This window comes from Harpia harpyja, chromosome 13 (assembly GCF_026419915.1).
Source record: "Harpia harpyja isolate bHarHar1 chromosome 13, bHarHar1 primary haplotype, whole genome shotgun sequence".
Lineage (NCBI taxonomy): Eukaryota > Metazoa > Chordata > Aves > Accipitriformes > Accipitridae > Harpia > Harpia harpyja.
This window is the reverse complement of record NC_068952.1, coordinates 1,515,798-1,536,779: the sequence shown is the minus strand read 5'-3', so window position 1 is coordinate 1,536,779 and position 20,982 is coordinate 1,515,798. Positions and strand designations below refer to the sequence as shown.

At 45.4% G+C, this 20,982-nt stretch overlaps 1 protein-coding gene across 2 annotated transcripts; it reads right to left on the bottom strand.

The window, feature by feature from the left end:
* Window positions 1-1,135: 1,135 nt before the first annotated feature.
* Window positions 1,136-20,845, bottom strand: KAT14 (lysine acetyltransferase 14). 2 transcript variants are annotated; one of them, XM_052806056.1, is made up of 10 exons: window positions 20,548-20,845; window positions 17,983-18,101; window positions 15,702-15,823; window positions 12,960-13,141; window positions 12,010-12,429; window positions 10,463-11,034; window positions 9,779-9,915; window positions 9,090-9,265; window positions 5,707-5,897; window positions 1,136-3,014 (listed from the first exon to the last, which is right to left on the bottom strand). In XM_052806056.1, the coding sequence occupies exons 1-10, from the start codon at window positions 20,801-20,803 to the stop codon at window positions 2,841-2,843; spliced, it is 2,349 nt and encodes a 782-aa protein (XP_052662016.1). In that variant the 5' UTR covers window positions 20,804-20,845; the 3' UTR covers window positions 1,136-2,840. The 2 variants fall into 2 exon arrangements, with proteins under 2 accessions (XP_052662016.1, XP_052662017.1); XM_052806057.1 differs by having other exon boundaries at window positions 12,010-12,426.
* Between the last annotated feature and the right edge of the window lie 137 nt (window positions 20,846-20,982).

Genomic DNA, 20,982 nt, shown 5'->3' with positions numbered 1-20,982 from the left:
GTTACAAGGCTGGCCTCAACCTCTTGTCCTCAGAAGACTCTTGCTGAAAGTGGGGTGTGAATTTCTGCTCACCAAACAGTGCCCCGTGCTCAGTGCTCACCCATACAGCCAGCAGAGTAAAAGAAACCGCCTCTTACAGACAGCTTGAGTTGCCAAGAGGAAATAATGCACAGGTACCATAGGCTTCACCAGTGTCCTTCAGATCTGGTTTGCTGGGATCCCTTTGCAAGTCACAGAGTTACGGCTATTCATCTTTGCCCAGACCATCAACAAAGTGATCACTGAGCCAGCCACGCTTGCACCCTGTTCTCACCAAAGCTGTTAGGATCAACAGGGAAAGTTCTCATGGAAAGCAGTTCAAAGCCATGCCAGATTTTCACAGGCAACACTAAGGAACAGGGTGTGGAGTGTCCTCCACATAAGATAATACCAAGGGATCAAAACTTAAGCCTATAGTCCTGGGAGTGTGGGATACAACAAGTCTAGCAGTTAACTGCCTGATTTTCCAAGAAATATGGGCAAATTAGCAAGAAACAAACCATGCCCACATAAATGCTGGTGGACCTGTGAAGTTGTAAAGTGATTTTGTGTTTCTGCAGCCTGCAGAACAGTAATATTGATCTCCACCCCCACCCCCCCCGTAACCTTTAACGAACTCATTCTTACCAGTCTCCCTGAAGAAGGCAAATGTTGGTATTTGTACTTTTCCAGGTGAGAGACAGATCCAAAATGGCTGAGGTGCAAAGGCTCAAAGGCACTTCATTGCCTTCCAGGATCTGAGGGTAAATGAACCGCCTGGATAAAACAAGCGGTCTGCAGCACAGCAGAAATCCCAGGGCAGTTCTAACAACTTCTTCACTTGGCATCCTCCCTCTGAGGGGCAAAGCCACAGAGGCATAAGCACAGAACAAGCAGCTCCTCAAAATCTTCACAGTCACCTTCAAGGAAAAAGCCTGCTGGGGCCTGCACGTGTGCAGCTTCTGTGTGGATGCCCAGTAGAAAAATAAGGAGTTTCTTGCCTTGCTCCACTGCCCACACACACGCTTTGCACCCTCTATCAACCATACTTGAGTTTGTTAGATTTCAATGAAATACGATGATGGAGAGGCAGCTTAACAAACAGTATGACTGCAGGTAGGCTTTTCCAAGAGAAGGGCTTTAATTCCATTCATAAAGACAGATACTTTTTCCTTCCAAGTACAGCTAACTCATAACATCAGTAACATCGAAAATTTTCACATAGTCATAAAGCAGGCGGAAATGTGCATGGATGTTAGGGCACACAACACTTGGATGGGTTCTTTTTCCCTCCCACTAACACCATTTTTGTTTTGGTGACAATATACATTGGCTACGCAAAAACATACTTTGTGTCCATCTCTCTGCTGTTACCAAAATGAAGACTCCATTAAGGCAACTACTACTATAGCCAGGCACCCAACAGGTATACACAGTGGATTAAGAACAAAGAAGTCACATTTGTTGTGTAGCTCTCCGTGGGGCTTGATGTGAAAGGAACAGCACAGTGGATGTGGTTCGTATTTAAAATGCATGGACTGACCTTTGGTCAGGCAGTACAGCAAACTGCCAACTTACTGTTCATCTGCAATAAAAGTCAGGGAGAGAGCAAAGCTGCTAAACTATGTAAGAGGACTAGACCCCGCTACCACAGAAACTGTTTGGGGTTTGTCTTTTTTTAATTCTTGGTTATTTCTATTTATTCTTTGCTCTCCTCTTTACTTACACATAAAGCCATGAAATCACAGCCTAGATGCTTTCAAGAACTGGAACTGGCCCACATTTACGCTCTCCTCCCTCCAAGCTCCAAACAGATTGCTTCTATAAACCAGAGCATTTCAAACATCACCACTGACTTTTTGTTCTGGGTTTCTTCTAGCCAGAGCGTCGGTAGCAGGAGGAGGTGGATGCCGGAGCCTGCGAGGCTGGCTCTGTGGTTAGAGGTGTGCCCAAAGGGCTGATCTGCAGCATCAACAACTGACAGATAGGTTGTAAGATTTCAAAGAGCTGATTTGGCAGCTGTTGTGTCCTACCTCGCCTAGCTACAAACCCGCTTGACATCTTGTTCCTGAACACAAAACACTGCGCACTACAAGAACTTCACACTGAGCACAGGGTCAACGAGGGGAAAGGAAGGCAGTAGGGAAGGAGCAGAAGAAAAGACATCTCCTCTGAGCCTTCCATTCGGGATCACATGAGTTCACACGCTCTTCATTATTCCTAAAACGTGGCTCCAGTATTGCTGTTCTGGCATGTGTAGAGCTTTCCTAAAGTTAGCATCCAGCTAGATGCACCAATATCTTATTTCCCTTCATAGATTCAAGACACAAGGTTCCTAACAAAGCAATCAAATCACAGAAACACTGTGGATGATTTAAGTTAGACATTCATTTCCCATAAACAAAAAGAGAAACAAAAACCCCGCGGCTTTTCCTGGATAGGTTTCAAAGTCTGAAATCCATGCGCCCCCTCTGAAGTGACAAGTATTTGGGGGGGGGGGGTGTTTGTTTGTTTGTTTCTCAATGAGGCTCTCCAAAGTAACAGTGGCAGGAAAACTCCCCATAAAGAATTTCAGTCTTCCAGTGGTTTCAGCATGTCCCGGTTGGCATTTCCAGGCCTCTCCCCTTGGAGGGTAGGAATCAGTCCTCTTGGATTGCACTTTCAGCACACAACATAGCACTGTTGATATTCGAAGTCCTAGGAATAAAGGCATTGGTGCGTTGCAGCTCTCACGTGGCAGCCAACGTCCTCCGCTGAAAGCTGTGGTAGTTCTTTGCTTGACTGATTGGGCTTTTCGCAGACCCCCAGACAGCTCGGACGGATCAGCGCCGCAGCCTGAGAAAGAATGCGTGCTTGCACTCCTTGCTGTCCAAGGGATAGTATTTGTCATAAAAATCCAAAATGTATTCTTCAGTCTTAAATCCAAATTTTTGGTAGAGCAGCATAGCAGGGTTGCTTGCAGAGACGTGAAGGGTTACGTCTTTGCCCATGCAGGTCTGCCAAGGGAGGGGGAAAAAAAAAAAAAAAAAGAATCAGAGCAAGAGAATGAGACAGCCTCTGGGGGAATGCGGAGGTGAAGAGCTTCATCAGTTCAAGTATTTAAGTTACTGAGGAAATGTGAGAAAATCACAGGCCTCGACACAGAAGTTACCACACATAGCAACAGCTGAAAGGCGAAGGGAGCGCTGCTGTTCCTCTAAGCCTTTGTTTCTGGGAAACGTGGACTCTCTGACAATGAAAGCAGGTTTTGGATTATAATTTGTCAGCTTTCCATTGTCAATTGCTAAGTAATTGTTAATTAAAAATAATCTCGGTATACAGCACTGATCTCAAATACTTATTAACAATGGCCTGAAGAAAAGACAAAACATGCCAGAGGATCAGGCGCCGTGCTCCTCCCCATCAGCAAACAGAGCTGAGCTCTCTGGGACCGCGCAAGCAGCCCCAGCGCACCTCTGGGCTGTCACGCTGGAATTCCTGTCTATCCCACCCAGCTCCTCTCCCATCCTTCAGGGCACAGCGCTCGCCTCCTGAGAAGGCAGGGAATTCAGTTCAGACAGCAAATGGCATGGCTGAAGTTACTTTAAAGATCCAGATTATTCTAACCAGCAGCGCTCTGATAAAGATGCCGATATAATAATTTTTTCCTGCTTTCATCTTGTGTTTTAATAGCATTCTATGTATATTGAATGGATTGTAACTCTAAGTGGGAACAGTAACACCCTTTAGGAAATTTCCAAGGTAGATCATTCAAAGGGAAAGCTCTCACAGGGATTTAAGCGGGGGGGGGGGGGGGGGGAAGGAAAAAAATATAATCAGGAGCCATTTTGGGGAAAAGGTAGTTGGAATGAGATTATTAAGAAGATGCAGTTTGGTCCTCTGGGCCGGATGCATTAGAGGGTAACTTCTGACAACAAACCCAGCATCGAGGCACCATTTGCATCAACACATTTTCTGTTAGATTATGCTGTTCCCAAGAATTCATCCCCAAACTCAGCATGCTGATCCAAGAGACAGAGAATTACCCTTTATCCAAACAGTGTATGAAAGTGGCTCTAGCTACAGAGAGCAGACCCCAGTGTCAGCCCAAGCAGGCTACGAACCAGCACATACAATCTCGCGATTGAGGAACAAAAAGTCACAACCACCATTTCTTCTCCTACACGACTAAATGCCTCCTACCACTGACAAATAGTCAGCAATGGAAAAATAAATCTAATGCGAGCCGAATGTACAATGGTGATCTCTCATTGCTAGTGAACCTAATCAGCCTCCAACCTGCCTGGCTCTTCTCAACATGCTAATTTTATGCTAGTCTACCTGCAAGCAGAATTAGGTTAATTGGCTGTGATACATTCTACAAAACGCTGAGATCCTTTTCTACAGCTGACTTGCCAACACCTCCCAGCTCTGCTGCAGAGACATGAGTCCAGCTGCTGGATCCCTGCAAACCTTGGCGCATCGCTCGCGCCTGTTCTCACTAGGTGTTGACATCTCACATCAACAGACTACAGTTGAGGGCAATTTACTTAAACACTTTACACAGAGATGCTCGGGAATTGTAAGGGGTGAATTTAAAGTAGATTGGTTAGTGGCCTGTGTTAACACGTAGAGCAAAGAGAGGTGGACACTGCAGAGAGCTGTGTAGGTAGGAGAGTTACTCTCAGGTGGCCCAGAAGAGCTACTCTCAGTGGAAACTGCTTTTCCGAGGTACAGATCACTGTTCCCAAGGCTCTGCCAGCACTCCCTACCTCTCTTCAGCCAAATGAGTATGAGGAAAAACAGTTTCAATGGCGAGTTTTTGCTAGTGCAGCTCATCTCGACTAAAACAAGTTAAGGAATGTTTCACACTGGCAGCTCTGCCAAGAGAGTTCAGGGAGTGGTACAACTGTGGGCCCTGAAGAGGCACAGTTGGGGTCTGAAAAGGACATCTGTCTGCATCCTTACTCAAAATTAAGCTGGCTTTCCTGCAATTTAATTCAAGAAAGTGAATGGAATTAAGGCCACCTGAATAACAGTATTCATTCAGAGATTTCATGAAGTTTAACTACTTTAATACCACCCGTTTAGTTAGCTCAGACTAATTTTCCCAAGTGTCCCTGTGGAACAAAGCCCAGTACAAGCTAGTTTGAACAAATTTGAATGCGGTTGCAAACACTTATTCTTTATCTTCAACTCAGCTGGATTTGAACCAGAGTATTAAAAGTGAAAGAGAATGATTAAGATCAGAAAGTGATTTAATGCAACGACCTTGGTCACGGAATAAACCTCCAGGTGTAGCCAAGAAAGCTGCAATAGATTCTAACTGAACCTCCCCACTATTCTCTCACTTTCTCCTTTAAACCCCAAATTTACAGTATTACTGTTATGTGAACTACTGACCACTGAAGAACACAAAGTTAATCCCAAGACAGTTTAAGTCTATAATATCTCACTAATTCTGAGGACCTGACCAGGATGGTTATTCTTCTAAATACATTTTAGTTTCTGCTTTTGAGGTTATTTCCCCCCATAAATGTTCACACAGGCTGCTGACAATCCATGCAGGTGTGTAAACAGAGAAAGGGCAAGGGGAAAGAGCCAGAAGGAAAGAACACAACACTACTTACTCTCTAAGATTTGCGTGTGTACACACAAGGAGGAAGGGAGACCTGGTTCTTCAGCAGAGACATGGGACTTTTTCATTACCTGGATAAGATGGTAAATCATGAAGGTTGCAATCCCAGCTCTTCTCCACTCAGGGTGAACTAACAGGAAAGAGATGTAAGCTTCATTGTATTTCACGTCTGGCACCATAAAGCCAAAGGCAATGATAACTTTCTTGTAAAGGACGACAACGCTGAAGTCTGGATACTGCAGGCATTCTGACAAATCGATTCCTACGGAGAAAGAGAGAAACAGCAGTTGAAAGCATTGCAAACCAAAAGAAAAGTGTCACACTTGCACGGAAATTCAGGGGTTTAAGGACTTTTAGAAACACTCACTTGATACCTTCCTTTTACCTTTATTTCAAAGCTCCGATATCGAAAGATGCTTCAACAAAACACACAGACAAAATGAGACCTGCTTACTAGTGGGGATTCTTGCACGGAGAAATTAACAAAGCTGATTTCTTCCCAAATGACTCAAGGATGAAACTAAAACTCAAAGAGCACGTTCTCTAAACCAGGGTAGTTTTAAAAAAAAAAAAAAAAAAAAAAAAATCACATGATCTCAGCACCCAACTAATCTTTCCATGGTTTCTACTCTGAGCCATATCAGCAGACTCTGCTAAGGACCCAGTTCTAAATATGCACGTGCAATTGTTTGCTGGATTGGGTCCTAGTAAGTTTGTGCCCCTTGCCCGGGGCTCCTAAGGGCTGCAGTGACGTTAATGGATAAGGGTTTGCTGCTTCATTTCACCCGGGCAGGGCCAGCACCAGGTTGGTGTACACCATTCCCATTCCAGTCAGCAAATGCCGAGGACCTGCCTGCAGACGAGCAAAGGGGGTGATTTGGAGCCTGATACACCGGGTGAACCATCCCGTTCTTCCTGCAAACTCTCTCCAGACGCAGCAGACATGAAACCGAGCTTCAGCTTTAGTAGCATTACCTGCCAAGGGTTCCTATCTCTTTTCTCTACCTGGCCTTCAGCTCCCGCTGCTTCCTCTTGTGCACACTCAGCTCTTTGCGGAGCTGCACTGTGAACCCGACCACAGCTTTCAACACTATCAAAACATTTGCTTTTAGCATGCAAATTCCCTCATTTGGGGCGTGAAGCAGGCTCTCGGGCAGTGGTGCTTCTGTGAGTCAGAGGCTGGACAGAAACACCTGAGGCTGGTGACTTGCGAGCGGAGTTTGTTACCTTGCCTAATCGCATTGCTGCTGCAGCCTAAGAGCAGCCACACAGCATGTTAGGGCCAAGCAGTGCAGTTCAAGGCACAAAAGACTGCTTGGTAATTTGTGTGGACAGGCCCTAAATGAGGTGCAAGGCATAGCGGAGCTGTGCCATAAATGTTAGTTTCAGCCTCAAATTGGCAATCGCAGATATATTTGGAACGTGGTGTAACAAAATAGCAGAGTATGTTTTCCAGTAATGTTTATCACTCTTGATGAGATGCAAGACTTCATAAGGCACCAGGCACAAATAAGCGGGTGAATTATTTTCTTGCTCGAGAGTAAGCTGGGTGGAGTAAGACGTGGGAGGAATCGATTGGCAATAGGGAGCCACGTTAATTATCTCAAGGCTGCCGTTGACTGTGAAGTGCCTTACAGCGTGTCTGTACAGGAACGCTACATTGCCCTGAGCACACTGGCGTCTATGAAATGGTGCCGTCCCCTCAGCACGCAGTTATTCCTGTAGGAAGATGCTTAGCTCAGTATGGTTTACCACTTGTCTGCTCAGGAGATGTTTCCCGTTAGGGCATGAAGGCACAAGATACCGTGAGAGACAAGGGGGAATCTTGCTTCACATCAGCTCATTTGCGGTAACTACCTGCAAACTTGTTTCTGCCTTGTGAGAAACAAGAGCAGCTCTGACGGGAAGGATTTGGAGAGGCGCAAGAACTAAGGCCTGCACTCACCCCACCTGGTGAAGCGCCTAAAACTTAAGAATTCAGTCAATGAGAGCATCGCTATTAGAAGGCAACTGAGCACACCTAAGATGTCATTTACTGACGACAGCATTCCCCAAGCACACGTGCTTCGGATGCCTAAACTTAGGCGGAATTACAGCCATTTCTCTGAACAAGGGTGCTAGCTTAATGATGCCCTCCCAGCTGCATATCCCACCCCCTCCTCAGTTGTACCAGCCCGTTGTGAAGCTAAACCCTTCGCATCCACAAAGACACTGTGCTTTATCTCCTGAAGTATCACCTCCTCGCTTACCCCTCCTGCTAAACAGAATCAAGGTGCAATGCATCATATAATCCCAGCCTCAGAAAATTTACACCATGGAAGAGATTTTGATTCCTGTTTGGAGACTGATGGGAGTGTCAGCTTTCTGATTTAATGATGAGCAGTTCACAGTCAGGTGGAACACACCCACGCTCCTTACATTAAATAAAACAGGGTGAGTCCTGAAGAACTTAATGAAGGTGCGACCCAACTTGGCCAGAACTTCAAATGCGTTATCAGAAGAGGAAAGACTGTGACAAAGAGGTTCAACCTCTGTTGGGATTGCAAGTGTCTCTCAAGAGCTCCAAAACAGCTTGTGAAAGGGAAGGTATGCCACTTTATCTCCCCCTGAATTGTACAATTTGGACAATGAGTAGCACAAAGAGCTCCGATCCTGACTGCAGCATATGAGCGCTGCTGAACTACAAACCCTGTTGAAACACTATCTGCAAATCAAAACGTAAAGCAAACAGTTACTTGGAATTAAGGTGTGTACTGTTTGTACTGTGCTTTTCTAAATTTGTCTGCCGCGTTGTTTGCTGATCAGAAGCTGATCCATGCAGTAGATGAACATCACTATTATTATTTCAGAAGAACTAAAGACTACAGGCTCATAACTTTCCCCATAAAGGGCAGCCACTGTCCCCAAAGAGCCTACAGTTCAAGAAATTACACAGAAAAATCGATACCCAAGCTTTCCCATACCTTGCAGATACTGAGGCTTGAAGAAATAAAGGACATCGCAGTGAAGCTTGGAGTTGTAAGTGCGATTCCAAAACTTCGCTCCAACAACATATCCAGCTTATGGCTGCTAGGAAGAAACTTTCTCATGAAGCTAATGAGCAGTAGATCTCTGGCATAAAACTGTCTACTTCAGCCCCTGATTCTGCAAAACGTTTCATTGGACGCTTTAATTTTAGTAACTGACTACTCCTATTGGCATCAATGGTGTTACCCAAAACAACCTATTTCTTTAAGTGCTGTGCTAATTAGGGCCTAATTGCCCAGTTCTAAATGATCTCAAAAGACAAAGACACCAAACCCACGTCTCCATCTCAACTGCATTCCTATGACATCAGATAATGGTTTTCTAAGAACCGAGCCAGACACCAACTGAAGAAAAATTTGGCCCAAGAATATTTTTTCTGAACAAAACTACTTCCTTCTTAGAAAACCAAGCGTTGAAGGAATCTTACCAGGCCAGAAGAATTCGTGGCACATGGAGTTTATAGTGGGGATGTGATTAGGGCGAACATAGCAGTAATCAACGGGTGCTTCTGGCTCAGCCTTCCAGTTGAGATCATTCCTGTGTGGATACGCCCGGATTTCTGCCAGCAGCCTGAGTTTTGGGGGCTTTGTCTCATAATCGCGCCTGCCAGTAACATGAAAAGCAAACACAAAAAGCAAGTGAGCAACAATAACTGCCACTGCAGCTGAATGGGTACTGCCCATGAAATATTTTCTGACACGCTCAACTTGGAACAAAAGAACAGTCTCTTCCATTCATGTGGGAAAACAGCACCCAGCTCAGCAAAAACACCCTTGTGTCGGAGGCCAGGACACCTCCCGGAGCAGCAGCACACCAAGCCAGCCTCTCCTTATAGCAAAGGCAAGGAAATCATGGTTCTGACCCAAAAGCAGGTGCAACTTGCATTGAATGACTACGGTGATTCCCTCTCTGCCCTGTCCTCTCTTGGAGATTCCCCTTCCCAACGCAGAGCCAGTTTAACTACTCGGCTAAATAAAACACTATCCTTTCAGCCCTACCATAGTATACTGGGTTGTACTTCAAGGATGAGTGAGGAGCACTGCCCAGGAAAGGTGTCCTCTCCGTGGGCTGTCGGTTCACAAGCCAAGAGCAAATTCAACCTCTGACCATCTGTACCTGATGTAAGGTTTCAGGACACGGGATGTGTAAGGACTGACAATACTGTGGTCTGTCAGCAGGTCTTCTGAGCCTACCAGTCGATACAGAAACTTCGTTGTCTGCTGTCGATATCCCTTCATGGCAGGCAGCATCGTCTACATGTACAAAAAAACGCAGAACATTTCAGGAGGATTAGTCAATGACTTAACACAGGGGAATCATATCAACAGAGGGAGAACAAGGGCCCTTCAATGGGACAGGATGGACTGGACCCACAGCATGACGGTCCCACCGCAGAGGACTCTGCTGTGCGCTCTCAGATTTAGCACCCAAACCTACGAGCTGCACACATCACTCAGAAAAGCACTGCAGGTGATCTCCCTCCTACAGAGCATGAAAGAGCAACCGCCTATTTGGGTACTTCCCGGCATCCACCTTCAGCGTTTGGGCAGGGCTGGAGTACAAATACATAAACATTTGTGTTGCTGACACCGACAGACAGCTGCGCTGTACGAGCATGTCCCAAGAAGAAAGGGGCTTGTGAGATCATTGGTGGGGACACAGCCCCAAGTCAAAATGAGTCTTGTTCACATAATCCTTCTCACTTTGGGAGTCAGATAACCTGAAGGTGACACCGCTGTCTGCAGCAAAAGCTCTAAAATAACCAGCGCCAAAAGCTCACTTAGATTTGGAAACGCTCACCTGGTATCTGTCCAAGATCCTGAAGTCCTGGCTAGTAGTTCTGTACGTCGCTTGCCCTGCTGGGGACCTGGAAACACCTCCTTCTTTGGCTCCGTAAATCCCATCAACCAAGAGCAGTGCAGCGTTCACAACTTGGTCCAAGTCAAAGAGCGGCAGTCCTCTTTCCCTTTTGGCCTGCCTGACGATCAGCTTGCGCCTCAGTCTCCGGGCCTCTGGGGTCATGCTCATGGCATTGGGACAGGCTTCCAGTCGCTTCAGCAGCAGCTTTTCCTCATAGATGCTAACAGAGGTATGCTTGGGAGCTCTGGGTTTAGCATCCTTCTCCAGCTGTGGCTTCCTCTTGTCTCGCCCCCTCACCTGCAGTGATGCGTTTGACTCTTCAGGATCTTCACTGTCACCTTCCATCCTTTCTGTTTTTTCTTCTTCACTCTCCACTTCTTGCTTGATCTGCTCAGCTGTCTTCACTTTTTTTCTACTTGCTATCACAGTGCCGGCACCGGCTGTCCCACTGGGAGGGGGCACGTACTCTATTCCTGGGTCTATGACTCCATCTCCTTCCATCTCCTCATCATCTGTTCAACAGATCAAAATAATCCAGGAAAAAAACGTCAACATCAAAGCCCCATTTCAAAAAGGGTTGTCACAGGACTTTTCTGCTAAGGAGAAATGATGTGGGTCTACCCAACACACTCCATTTTCTATATACTTCTGGACCTCCTGGTTTTGGACAGGAGACACTGTAAGGAGTCCAATTTCAGGACACACAATCAATCCTGCTCCTAAGGTGTCTTCCAGTCTGGCAGCTGAAAACATAGCACTCCTGAGCTGCAAGCTCATGCCCTTTGACAAATGTGAAATTGTTGAAAATTCCTGAAGACTGGGGATCAGATGGTCAAGCTGGTGAGCTATATCTTCAGCTAGCATACCCTGGAGAAGTTCTGTTTAATCTGAGGGAACAATTAGGAGTTACAGAAGCACAGGATTTGTCCCCCTACAGAACCTGACTATTCTTCTTTCCATCAAGAATTGCTTTATTCTCTACTTTACCGATTAGATTGAGGTCTGGCTCCTTAAGGAACTAACAGCATTCAGCCTGCATCACTACTTTGCAACCTGACTGAAATCTAGCATCTGTTAATCGGCGTGTTCAAAATTACAAAACTAGTGGAACATTACCATGAGAATAAAATTTCTTCCATTTAAAAACATTCAAGACAAAATTAGAATTGCTATCTAACAGTGTAATCTGTGTTGTAGTGAAATGCTTATGCAGAGCGGTGCAGCAGTTGCTAGGTGAAATCTTCTACCCACTGTTTATTCAGGATCCCTCAGAAGATGATAACGGTGGTTTCTTCTGCCCTTAGAAGCTGGCTATACAACTATGGAAAATTAATCAAGACTTACATGTAACTAAGACAAACAGATTACCGGTTACTTTCCGTCTGATCTTGAAAAGACCATGCAGCTCATTGGGAGGTTTTTTTTTTAACATCTTCCTAGACAACTACATGCGGCTCATTATTAAACAAATACGTGGCGTCTCTTACCATGAAACAGAGCCTGTGGTGGCATGACATCTGGGATGAGATCTGCTTCTGAGAGAAGGCTGGGAGTAGCTGAATGCGAGGCTGGAGTGCCAGGAGCAGAGAAGTCCAGAGATGGGGAAGGAGAAGGGCTAGTCAGAGGAGTACGATCTGAAGAGCTCAAGGAGGAGAAGTCGATCACCTCTCCTTTCTCAAGGACGATATCGGGACGACGGCCTCGACTGGTGAATTTAACGGGAGTGGAGGAAGTACTCCGGTCCAGGAAGCCGGCTGCCTCCTTCTGGGCTCTCCGAATATCCTTGGCTTCCTGAGTGCGAGATCTCTTCTCCTTCAGCTCCATGGCCGATTCGACTGGATTGCGGCTTACCCGCTTCCTGAGTCCTTCCACAGTAATGATGGGATCCAGAGGTGGCTTTGAAGCTGCTGAAGAAGTAGTTTACTTATTCTAACAGACCCTGAGCTCCTCCAGTCACTGGATACATACTATACGGTCATAAAAACACATCGACTACAAATCTTAGACGATGTGTTTTCAATAGATACAAGAAATGCACTCTGGGCCATGTAGCATAACGCCAATGCACCACTAAAGCCTCATTAAAGCCCCAGTCTTGCTCCTCTGCACAGAAGGGAATTTGCATCTAGTGACAAAAGATAAAACACCCTCCCCAGGGTAAAGAGGAGCAGCGAAATTGTAGATTTCAGCTAAAAAAAAACCCTGCAAAAATCTCAAAAGTCTTTAAATCAGTCAGCACAATGCTAAAAGGTAATAAAATAAAACAGGCTTCTCACACTACAGTATATGCACTGTAGTCCTCTGAAGTCAACCATTACAGCAGAGCAAAACTAAGAAACTGTCCATGCACACAAACACATGGTTTTAAGTAAAATCCTCTCACGTCTTCCAGCTCTGGCCCAGCTTGGAACCTACACACCACTGGGGAAAGAGTTACCTTTTGCCTTTAGTGCAGACGCAGACAGCTTCTCTCCTTCAGGTTTCATTGTTGGGGGTTTATTATGAACCAGTTTCCACCATCCCGGTTCTCCAAACTCCTGTGCCCCTGAGCGGAAAAACAAGGGGCTTCCCACAGAGAGACAGCCAGCAACTGTGCTCCACCATGTTGAGGTCTTTTTCCTATGGTGGGCGAGGGGAAACCAAGCGTTAGGTCCCCATTCACCAGCTGGATTTTCATCCTGAAGCCTCCTCCCTCCATCAGGATGGAAAGGGCAGAGTGCTCCTGCCACTGGCACTGATGCAGGGGGATGACGTACTCCCTACCCCCCCACCCTCAAAGAGGCGAAAGATTAATTAATTTCTTCTCAAACAACCACTCTGAAGGGCAAACTACGGTGTACTGGTGGGCTCTGATGCACAAAGCGCTGCGTACGTAGGCTCCATGAATGCCATGCAAATGCAGCATGGCAAGACGCAATTTTTGTTTTGTCAATGAGCCGCCGCCATACGCTGAGCCTACAGAGGAGAGGTCTACCCTGCCACTGGAACCTCCAGCTTTCAAATGCCGACGTTGCTACCTTCGTTAACAATTTGACGATACAAGAACGGGAACAGGATCCTAGTGATGGCTGTGTTGACCTGACACTGCAGAGCCCTATTCCATTACTGAAGACGGCAAACAGGACTCTGGGTGTACAGGATGGGAGAGGCAAGGGAAAGGTAGTAATAAAGGTCTCACTTCACACAGAAGGAAAGACAAACTTAATTTAAATGCCTGCCTTGACTACTTTGAGATCTCATTTAGCAAAGCACGAGCCCAGAGCTGTAGGACAGGATCCCTAAGGCTGAATTCACAAAGGGGGTTGGGATCCGACCGCTCTGCCCTCCGTAGCTGCCGCCTTGTCAGGCGCTGCAGAGAAGCACAGTTAGGGATCTGAGAAATAAATCACTGAAGACAATGGAGCTGCGGGAAATGGCAAGGTAACAGGGTATGTATGCTTGTCCCACGGACGCATGCATGCGATATGTACTGGAGCTCTGCCTCTGCTTGGGGTTTTCTCCCATCAAACCTCTCCTGCAGCATGGGGAAGAGGATCCCTACTAGTCAACGTACCCATCAGCCACACTCACTGAACTATTTTTGAAGCACGTTTTTGGCCACTTGGAGGCAAGGAGCTGCAGTTAAGCCTTTCACTCTGCAGGGCAGTGTACTGGGCATCTGAGCACTTTTTGTTCCTGGTCACAGGGCTAACTAAGATGTCGTTTAGGGAAGAAGTGAGAAGAAATCTTAAAAAATTGCCCCTGTAGCCAGTAACTGTGGTACTCCCTTGGACACTGGAGAATTAGGTTCACGGTGTAGAGTCTAAACCTGTATTTGCACAGGACCTCAGGATTCCTTCTTGCCTTTGCACACCTCCATGGAAAAAACTTCAGTACTCGGGCTGAGCTTGGCCGAGCAGGTATTCGCTGCTGTCCGAGTGTTGCAATTACACACCTTGGGGTACTGACCCTCAAATGTGGGGGATTAAACTCAGGTGCCCCAGATCAGAGTCCAGAGCGTTAGAGTAAGTCTGGATAAGCTGTATTTTAGTATGCCGAGGAAGTAAAGCATTGCACACCTTGAACTGCTACACATACAGTTCAGCTGTCCCTGCTCCATCAGTGGCCTGTCCAGGCAAGTGGGGAGACTATATCTGAGGCCAGTGATCATTTCACCTGAATTTTAATCAAGAGTAAGGAGTGCCCAGTTGCCAGGACAGGTCTCAAAAGGCAGCAGCAAACTCTGGGAGGTGGTGGCTCCCTGAGCAAGGGACAGTGGGCCATCCAGCTGCCTTCCTGTCAAAGTCCCCGTGGTTTCCAGAGAGGACAAATACTAACATTTCTGAGAACAGAGCAAGGAGGGACAGACCAGCAATGAAAGCAAAGCCAAAGAGCAAAGCTGGCTGGGCAGAAAGGCCAGATCTTACAACAGAGAAATCCCCGGGGAAGAAAAGAAGCTATGAAGTCAATCAAATCTACAACTTCGAAGGCTTGCTCAGTTCCCTCCCTGCCTCCGTAGCGCGTGCATTAACAGTGAAATTTGGGTTTGACACAGCTTCAGCACGCTCAGAAAAAATATACTGTTCGTCTATACAGCACACGACTTATCGTGCCGCGAAGGCTGCCCTTTATGAGAAGGGTTCTTCCTCTGGCAGCTTCTTTCTTTACACACACTGAAAAACATTTCAGTGGTTTGTAATGCCTGCTATGTAAAAGCTATTTTATTAAGATCCAAAACAATCTAAGGCCCAATGAGGCCCAATTTTCCTTTTTGGAGAACTTGGTCCCTGCAAGCGTTATAGCCAAGTAACATGGTACTTTGCTGGACCTCTTTTTTTTCTTTAAAGCCCAGTGACATCAGGACTAGCCCATCCGTTGTGACTATTTAGAAAGACTCAAAGGCTTTGCAGGTTCATACACTACCTAAAGGAAAATAAGAAATAATCCAAAATATATGCATTTACATTGCTTTTGTGTGACATCTTGGGGTTTTTTTCCCCCATTAAGAAATGCTTATTCTTTCTCAAGAGTACCCTTCATGCCTACATTCAGGTTCTCAATATTAAATCCTCCAGTTTTCTCACCAGTAAGGCTCAAAAGAGACATCACCAAATTAACCAGGATTCTTGTCCACCTGTATAACAGGTTTTAATTCCTTTGGCTCACCAACCGGACCCTCAGGGAAGCATCACGTCTTTACCTGTTCCCTAATAAGAAAGTCCAGTGTTTCTCAATAAAAGCACAAATATCTTCTTTCCATCTGAAGTACCCCTGACGGCCTGTTCCTTCCAGAGACAAATTGTACATTGCCAGCATGACAACCTGGAACAGAAAGTGTTGGATACAAGTGAATCTCTTCTGCTTCATCTGCTGAACTGCCCCCCACAGCCGCCACACACACACAAATTTTTGCTCCCTCATAAATATCTTATTTTTGCAACATCTCACAGGCAACTTCTGCAATCCATCTTTTTCCTGCTTTCATGCTGCCCGTTCTCGTCTTTCTATTGTTAGATGCACATTCTCCCAGAGATTGCTCCATCCCAAGGGAATAACAAGCTGCCTAGTTATGCAGGTTTATGCTGAGATACAAGCTTTTGCAGCGGCTGTAGAAATGAATTATATCACAACTGGGGTCTGAATGTAGTGTGGAGGTAGGGAAAAAGTCTTTCAAAAAAAATGGTCACAAGTAAACCCACTATCTGATCCATCACAAAGGTAGTGACCACAGTCCTTCTAGATACTTACTGTTACATTTCAAACTGTACAGACCGTAAACTCTCTGTAAAATTACATATCTACTAATTGTTCTGGGTATGCAAGAATTAAGTTTGTCTATAAGAAATAAGTTGTCTCCAGGTGATTTTCATTAAACACAATCAATTTACAGCTCACTTGTGTTTCACAACCAAATTCAGTCTCACCTATTACACACCTAAACTAAAGGGTAGGTTTGACAAATATCACACCTCTTTGTAAGTAAATCCTAGGTGATCAACTGTTAATTACATTTACCCAATTCATTTGAATACAACTCAAATCAGCTGGGCTGGGACCATCTTTCAACAATCACACAGCCTCGGATGGATACTACTTCCAATAGAGACTTGTTCTTCACTGTCAGAGAAGTTTGAAATGTGTTTTTCGTAGGGAGTTGGGTCTCCTCGCAGTGGGCCATAGCTTTCTGGAATGCATTGCTGAAGATGCCAAAATGAGGAAATACAGACAGCTTTAATGTTCCCTGGACCCTATCTCTGCCTCGCAACCCCTCTTAGTTTCATAACTATTTATCTAGGACTTTGTGGTTTTTAAGTCAGGTGGGACAGTGTCTCAGGACTTCAAAACCAATTCTCTTCTCAACTGGCTAAAGAGAAGGATCTGTTGAGGCCACATACCCTGAAAAAAATCCAGAAATCACTGTCCCCATTTTTCCTACGTCAGAGAAGTTGATTTGACCACTTCCCTCAATTCGACTTACCCAGAAGCAGCAGCAGCAGCAGCTCTGGCTGCTGGAAGCCTAGGGAGATGGTCTCTTCACTAGTCAACTTTCTTCCTCACCCATTTTGATTTTGTCTGTCCCTTCCCCATGCCACTCTGAAGAGACCCGGCTGTAATGCTAGCAGCCTTTGCTCTCCAGATCTGTAACGTGCTGAACCTCTGCTGGTCTGCTAGCCACAGACTGCTACGCCAACCTTTTCCCCTGCACTGGGCACCAGGAGAAAGCACTGTAGGAGTTACAACTGATGTTTTAAATCATCTATTACGAGACAACACACCACTACTGTCCCAAAGGATGCAAATAGATGTCTCGCGCATACCGCCCGATGCTCAGCATGTGGAAACACTTAATGCTGAGCAACAGCTACTGCCTGGTCAAATTCGTTTTATGCCGAGGGAGCCAGCACTGCCCGCCTGCCCCTCCAGCGCCCTGCTTAGAGCTAGATGATGTACATCAGTCTACCCATACGGTGGTTGCTGTATAATGGAAATTATTTTGATTGCTCAGGTGTGCAAGTGACCGAAATAGCAAATTCCAGCAAGGACTGCTGCTAATGAGTAAGCAGCCAGGTTGGAGCTTTGTGTTCAGGGAGCTGGCAAGCTTTCTGTTTGTATGTTGCCACCTCACTAGTTTTACATTTGCTCATATACACAAAAAACTGTTCATGCCTAGCAGCCAAATTGCATTCATTTTGCTTTTCCAAACCTGCCTGAAGCCACGAATTCATGAGCAACATAAGGGGAAGAAAAAAAAAAAAAGAAGAAAAAAAAGGAATGTGGTTTGTATGATTATCTTTCAATCTACCTGCCAAATGCCCAAGTTCTAATATGCAGGCAATCCGTAGATAATTAATTTCTGAAGTTCATGCATATGTTTCTATGTTACCTATACCTGATCCTCCTTTTCTAGGTAGCACATACACAACAAACAACAATTTTAGAAAGTCCTGTGGTTGTTCTGCTGGCACAAACGTTTTACTTACTTGTTGCCATGTTAATCTCAGCCGTTCAAATTGCTCCTTCCCATCTTCTGAGCAATCAGAGCAAGTAAATCTGAAAAAGTTATCTCCTTTGAGGTAGCTGAGCTGTTCTCTCAGTTGACCTAAAATGAAGAGGCAAAAATCAATTTCTCAGTCCTTTTACAGGAAAAAGTGCTGCAAAGGAGATTTGGATTTCCTACAACATCAGGCAGAAAAGTATTTTTTGCCTTTTTCCCAGAGTCCAGAGGCCCAGACAGTTCCCACGAAGCGTCAGAACTCTCTGCGATGGAAGGCGCAGGTTCATTTCACAGTTCCAGCAGCCAGCAGTGACCAACTGAAGACCACAGGCATAAAAAGGGGCATTCTACTTAACATCTGAAAGCAGGTACAAAGCCAAGGATTTCCTTGTTTCCACTGCATTTCTCATTCCTTCTTGCTCCCCAGGATAACCTATATACTTCAATAAATAACTGTTTTCCCACTCCACTTAAAAAAAAAGCTGACCTGTTAGAAAAAGGTATGCCACTGCAAAAGCTATCAGAATATACAAGCATTCTCTTCCATGTCATCTTCCCACTCACTGCTGCATGTCTTTACAGCTCTCTCTTCCCCTGTCCACGAATTGTTACTGAAGTAAGGTTGCCAGTCCCTGTTTACAGCAGCCTCCGGCATGCACTGGAGCAGACACGGTGTGAAGCTTTAAGGTATTTATTTCTCCTATCAGGGGAAGATCTACTTTCCTTGAGCCAAAAGAACAGCCCAATGTTATCAGCAAACACTTTTTCTTTACTGCAGTTCATGCATTAGATCCCAACTCAGCAAGGCACTTCAGCATATGCTTTGCTGTGTAAAGCTAACCCTGCATAAAAGTTTGTCTGAACAAAAGCGATCTGCTGGGATACAGCCACCTGTAAAACCCGAAGTTACAGGCTCTAATTCTATGTTTCTGCAGCAGAGAAAAAAGACATCATATGAATCAGAACTTCTAAACTCACCAGGGGTTAATTTACACAAATATGAAAAATTAAAAAATAAAATCACAGGACAGGGAAACAGTTAAGACTACGGGATTTCTGAAAATTCACACACAAAAGGTCTTTCTCTAAAAGTATGACATCTCTTTTGCTGTATAATGACACCAGATCAAGCATTTGTAATAGATGCTCTACTTCCATAATGAATTATAGAATCTAGCTATTAAAGTTGCACCTGTGTCCGAGGGGGGAAAAAACCCCACACTTAGTAGATTGACAGAATTTCTACATGGCAATTCAATGTAAAAAGTGATTATTTGTCTGAGCATGTTGGTGCTTTTCACAAGTGACAACTGATATCCATATAACTGAACAATTAGCAAAGAGAACAGTATTTCCCTTTTCCAGCTGGTTTACTTTGCACATTTGTATCTAGTTACTGTTGCTCTGTGATTGGCTTTTTCTGCTCTTTGGATTTGTTCCACAGCAACGAGAGAGAGGAACATCTTTGTAAAATAAAACAAATTAAGTGTTAAATCAAGGGCTGTAAGATGAGATCTCTCATGCTACCTTTAACTCTGCTCCATTTTTTTTTTTAATTAATGCATTTCAAGTTAATATGTCCCTTTAACTGCATACTACCTTAATCGTATGATGCTGGTTCCACCACATTAACATCCAAACACTCACTAACATGCCTTGAGAGGCGATTTCTACACTGTAACTTCTGGCAAATTTTAAGATGGCAAAAAGGGCAGCTCTGACACATCTGCAAGGCAGGTGCCACCTGAAGAGTCACAAACACAAAATAAAAAAACACCAAAAATTTAAAAAAAAACAAACCCCCAAACCAAAACCAAAACCCAACCGGTGCTTGGCAATATCTAGCTTTTCGATCTAATAATAGATCCGATAATCCAGAATTTAGAAAGTATAGTCTAGTCCGTTACGTTGCTAACGGCATGTATCTAATGTCAAGCAGCAGTAGCAGAGGGATCGAGTTCTGCAGCTTGCTGCAAACGCCTCCCAGAGCTAGCTGCTACAGGCTGGACACGCTTCTGTGAAAACTAACTTAAATTCACATTACCGGGAAACCATGAAGGTTGAGATTTAGCCATATGCTCCACAGATGTGACAAACTGACCAGAAAAAAAAAAGAAAAAGCAACACCATCCCAAAGCCCTTTTCCTCCACAGAGCTTTGCACCGAGGGTCATTATCTTTATCCAAGTGAGCACAGGGGCCAAGTTGCTTGGCCAAAGTCCCCTAAATATGCCAGCGGCAAGGCTCGGGGAGGGCGTGCGTGTTTCTGAAGTCGTACCCTTGTTCTCTACTAATTAAAGACGCCAGTCCCATTTCTTTACAGGGAATACCAGCTTCGGACACCCATACAGTTCATGGATTGTAACGCACACCGCTGGCATCAGGCTGCGGGGCTCCAAGCAATGCCAAGACAGCCTTTCTCCTCCAACATAGGACGGGACACAGCTAAACAAGGCGCTGCCCAGTAAAACAGGTACGCGGGACAGCGTAACCACCTTGCACTCAACAACCGCGGCAACGTGAGCGAGACGTAACACAACCGGCAGGCTTACTTGCTGGAATCCACTTCTGGCACTTCTCGCAGTAATAGGACATCTCCTCCATCCAGGACGCGTCACCTTCGTCGCTGTTCAGAGAGTCCCCGCTCTGGTCGTGCGATAAATCCACCGAAGCCTGGTCCTCGGACTCGACGATCAGGAGGGTCTCCCCTTCCACCTCCCCCTCCTCCAGGCCCTCTGAGGTGGAGGTCCTGGTGGCTTCGTCATCGTGGCGGCTCAGCAGCCCACTCATGTGAACGTTATTAGCCATCCTAGATGGTGTTTGCGTAACAAGGAGCTATTCCTCCCCACATTGACAAGTCCATCCACGCCAGCCAAGCCTCCACAGTCAAAGTACCGACGACAGAAGAAATGTTTTGTGTCCGCCCTGTAGCTGTTGGGACTCGATTATAACCTATACAAAAGAAACAGCCTTTCACAGATTACCTC

Coding starts and splice junctions, on each gene's coding strand:
- KAT14 (XM_052806056.1), bottom strand. CDS start 20,803: ATGGCTAATAACGTTCACATGAGTGGGCTGCTGAGCCGCCACGATGAC. Junction 12,430..12,959: donor GTCTGCACTAAAGGCAAAAG/GTAACTCTTTCC, acceptor CTACTTCTTCAG/CAGCTTCAAAGCCACCTCTG. Junction 3,015..5,706: donor TGATTTACCATCTTATCCAG/GTAATGAAAAAG, acceptor CTCCCTTGGCAG/ACCTGCATGGGCAAAGACGT.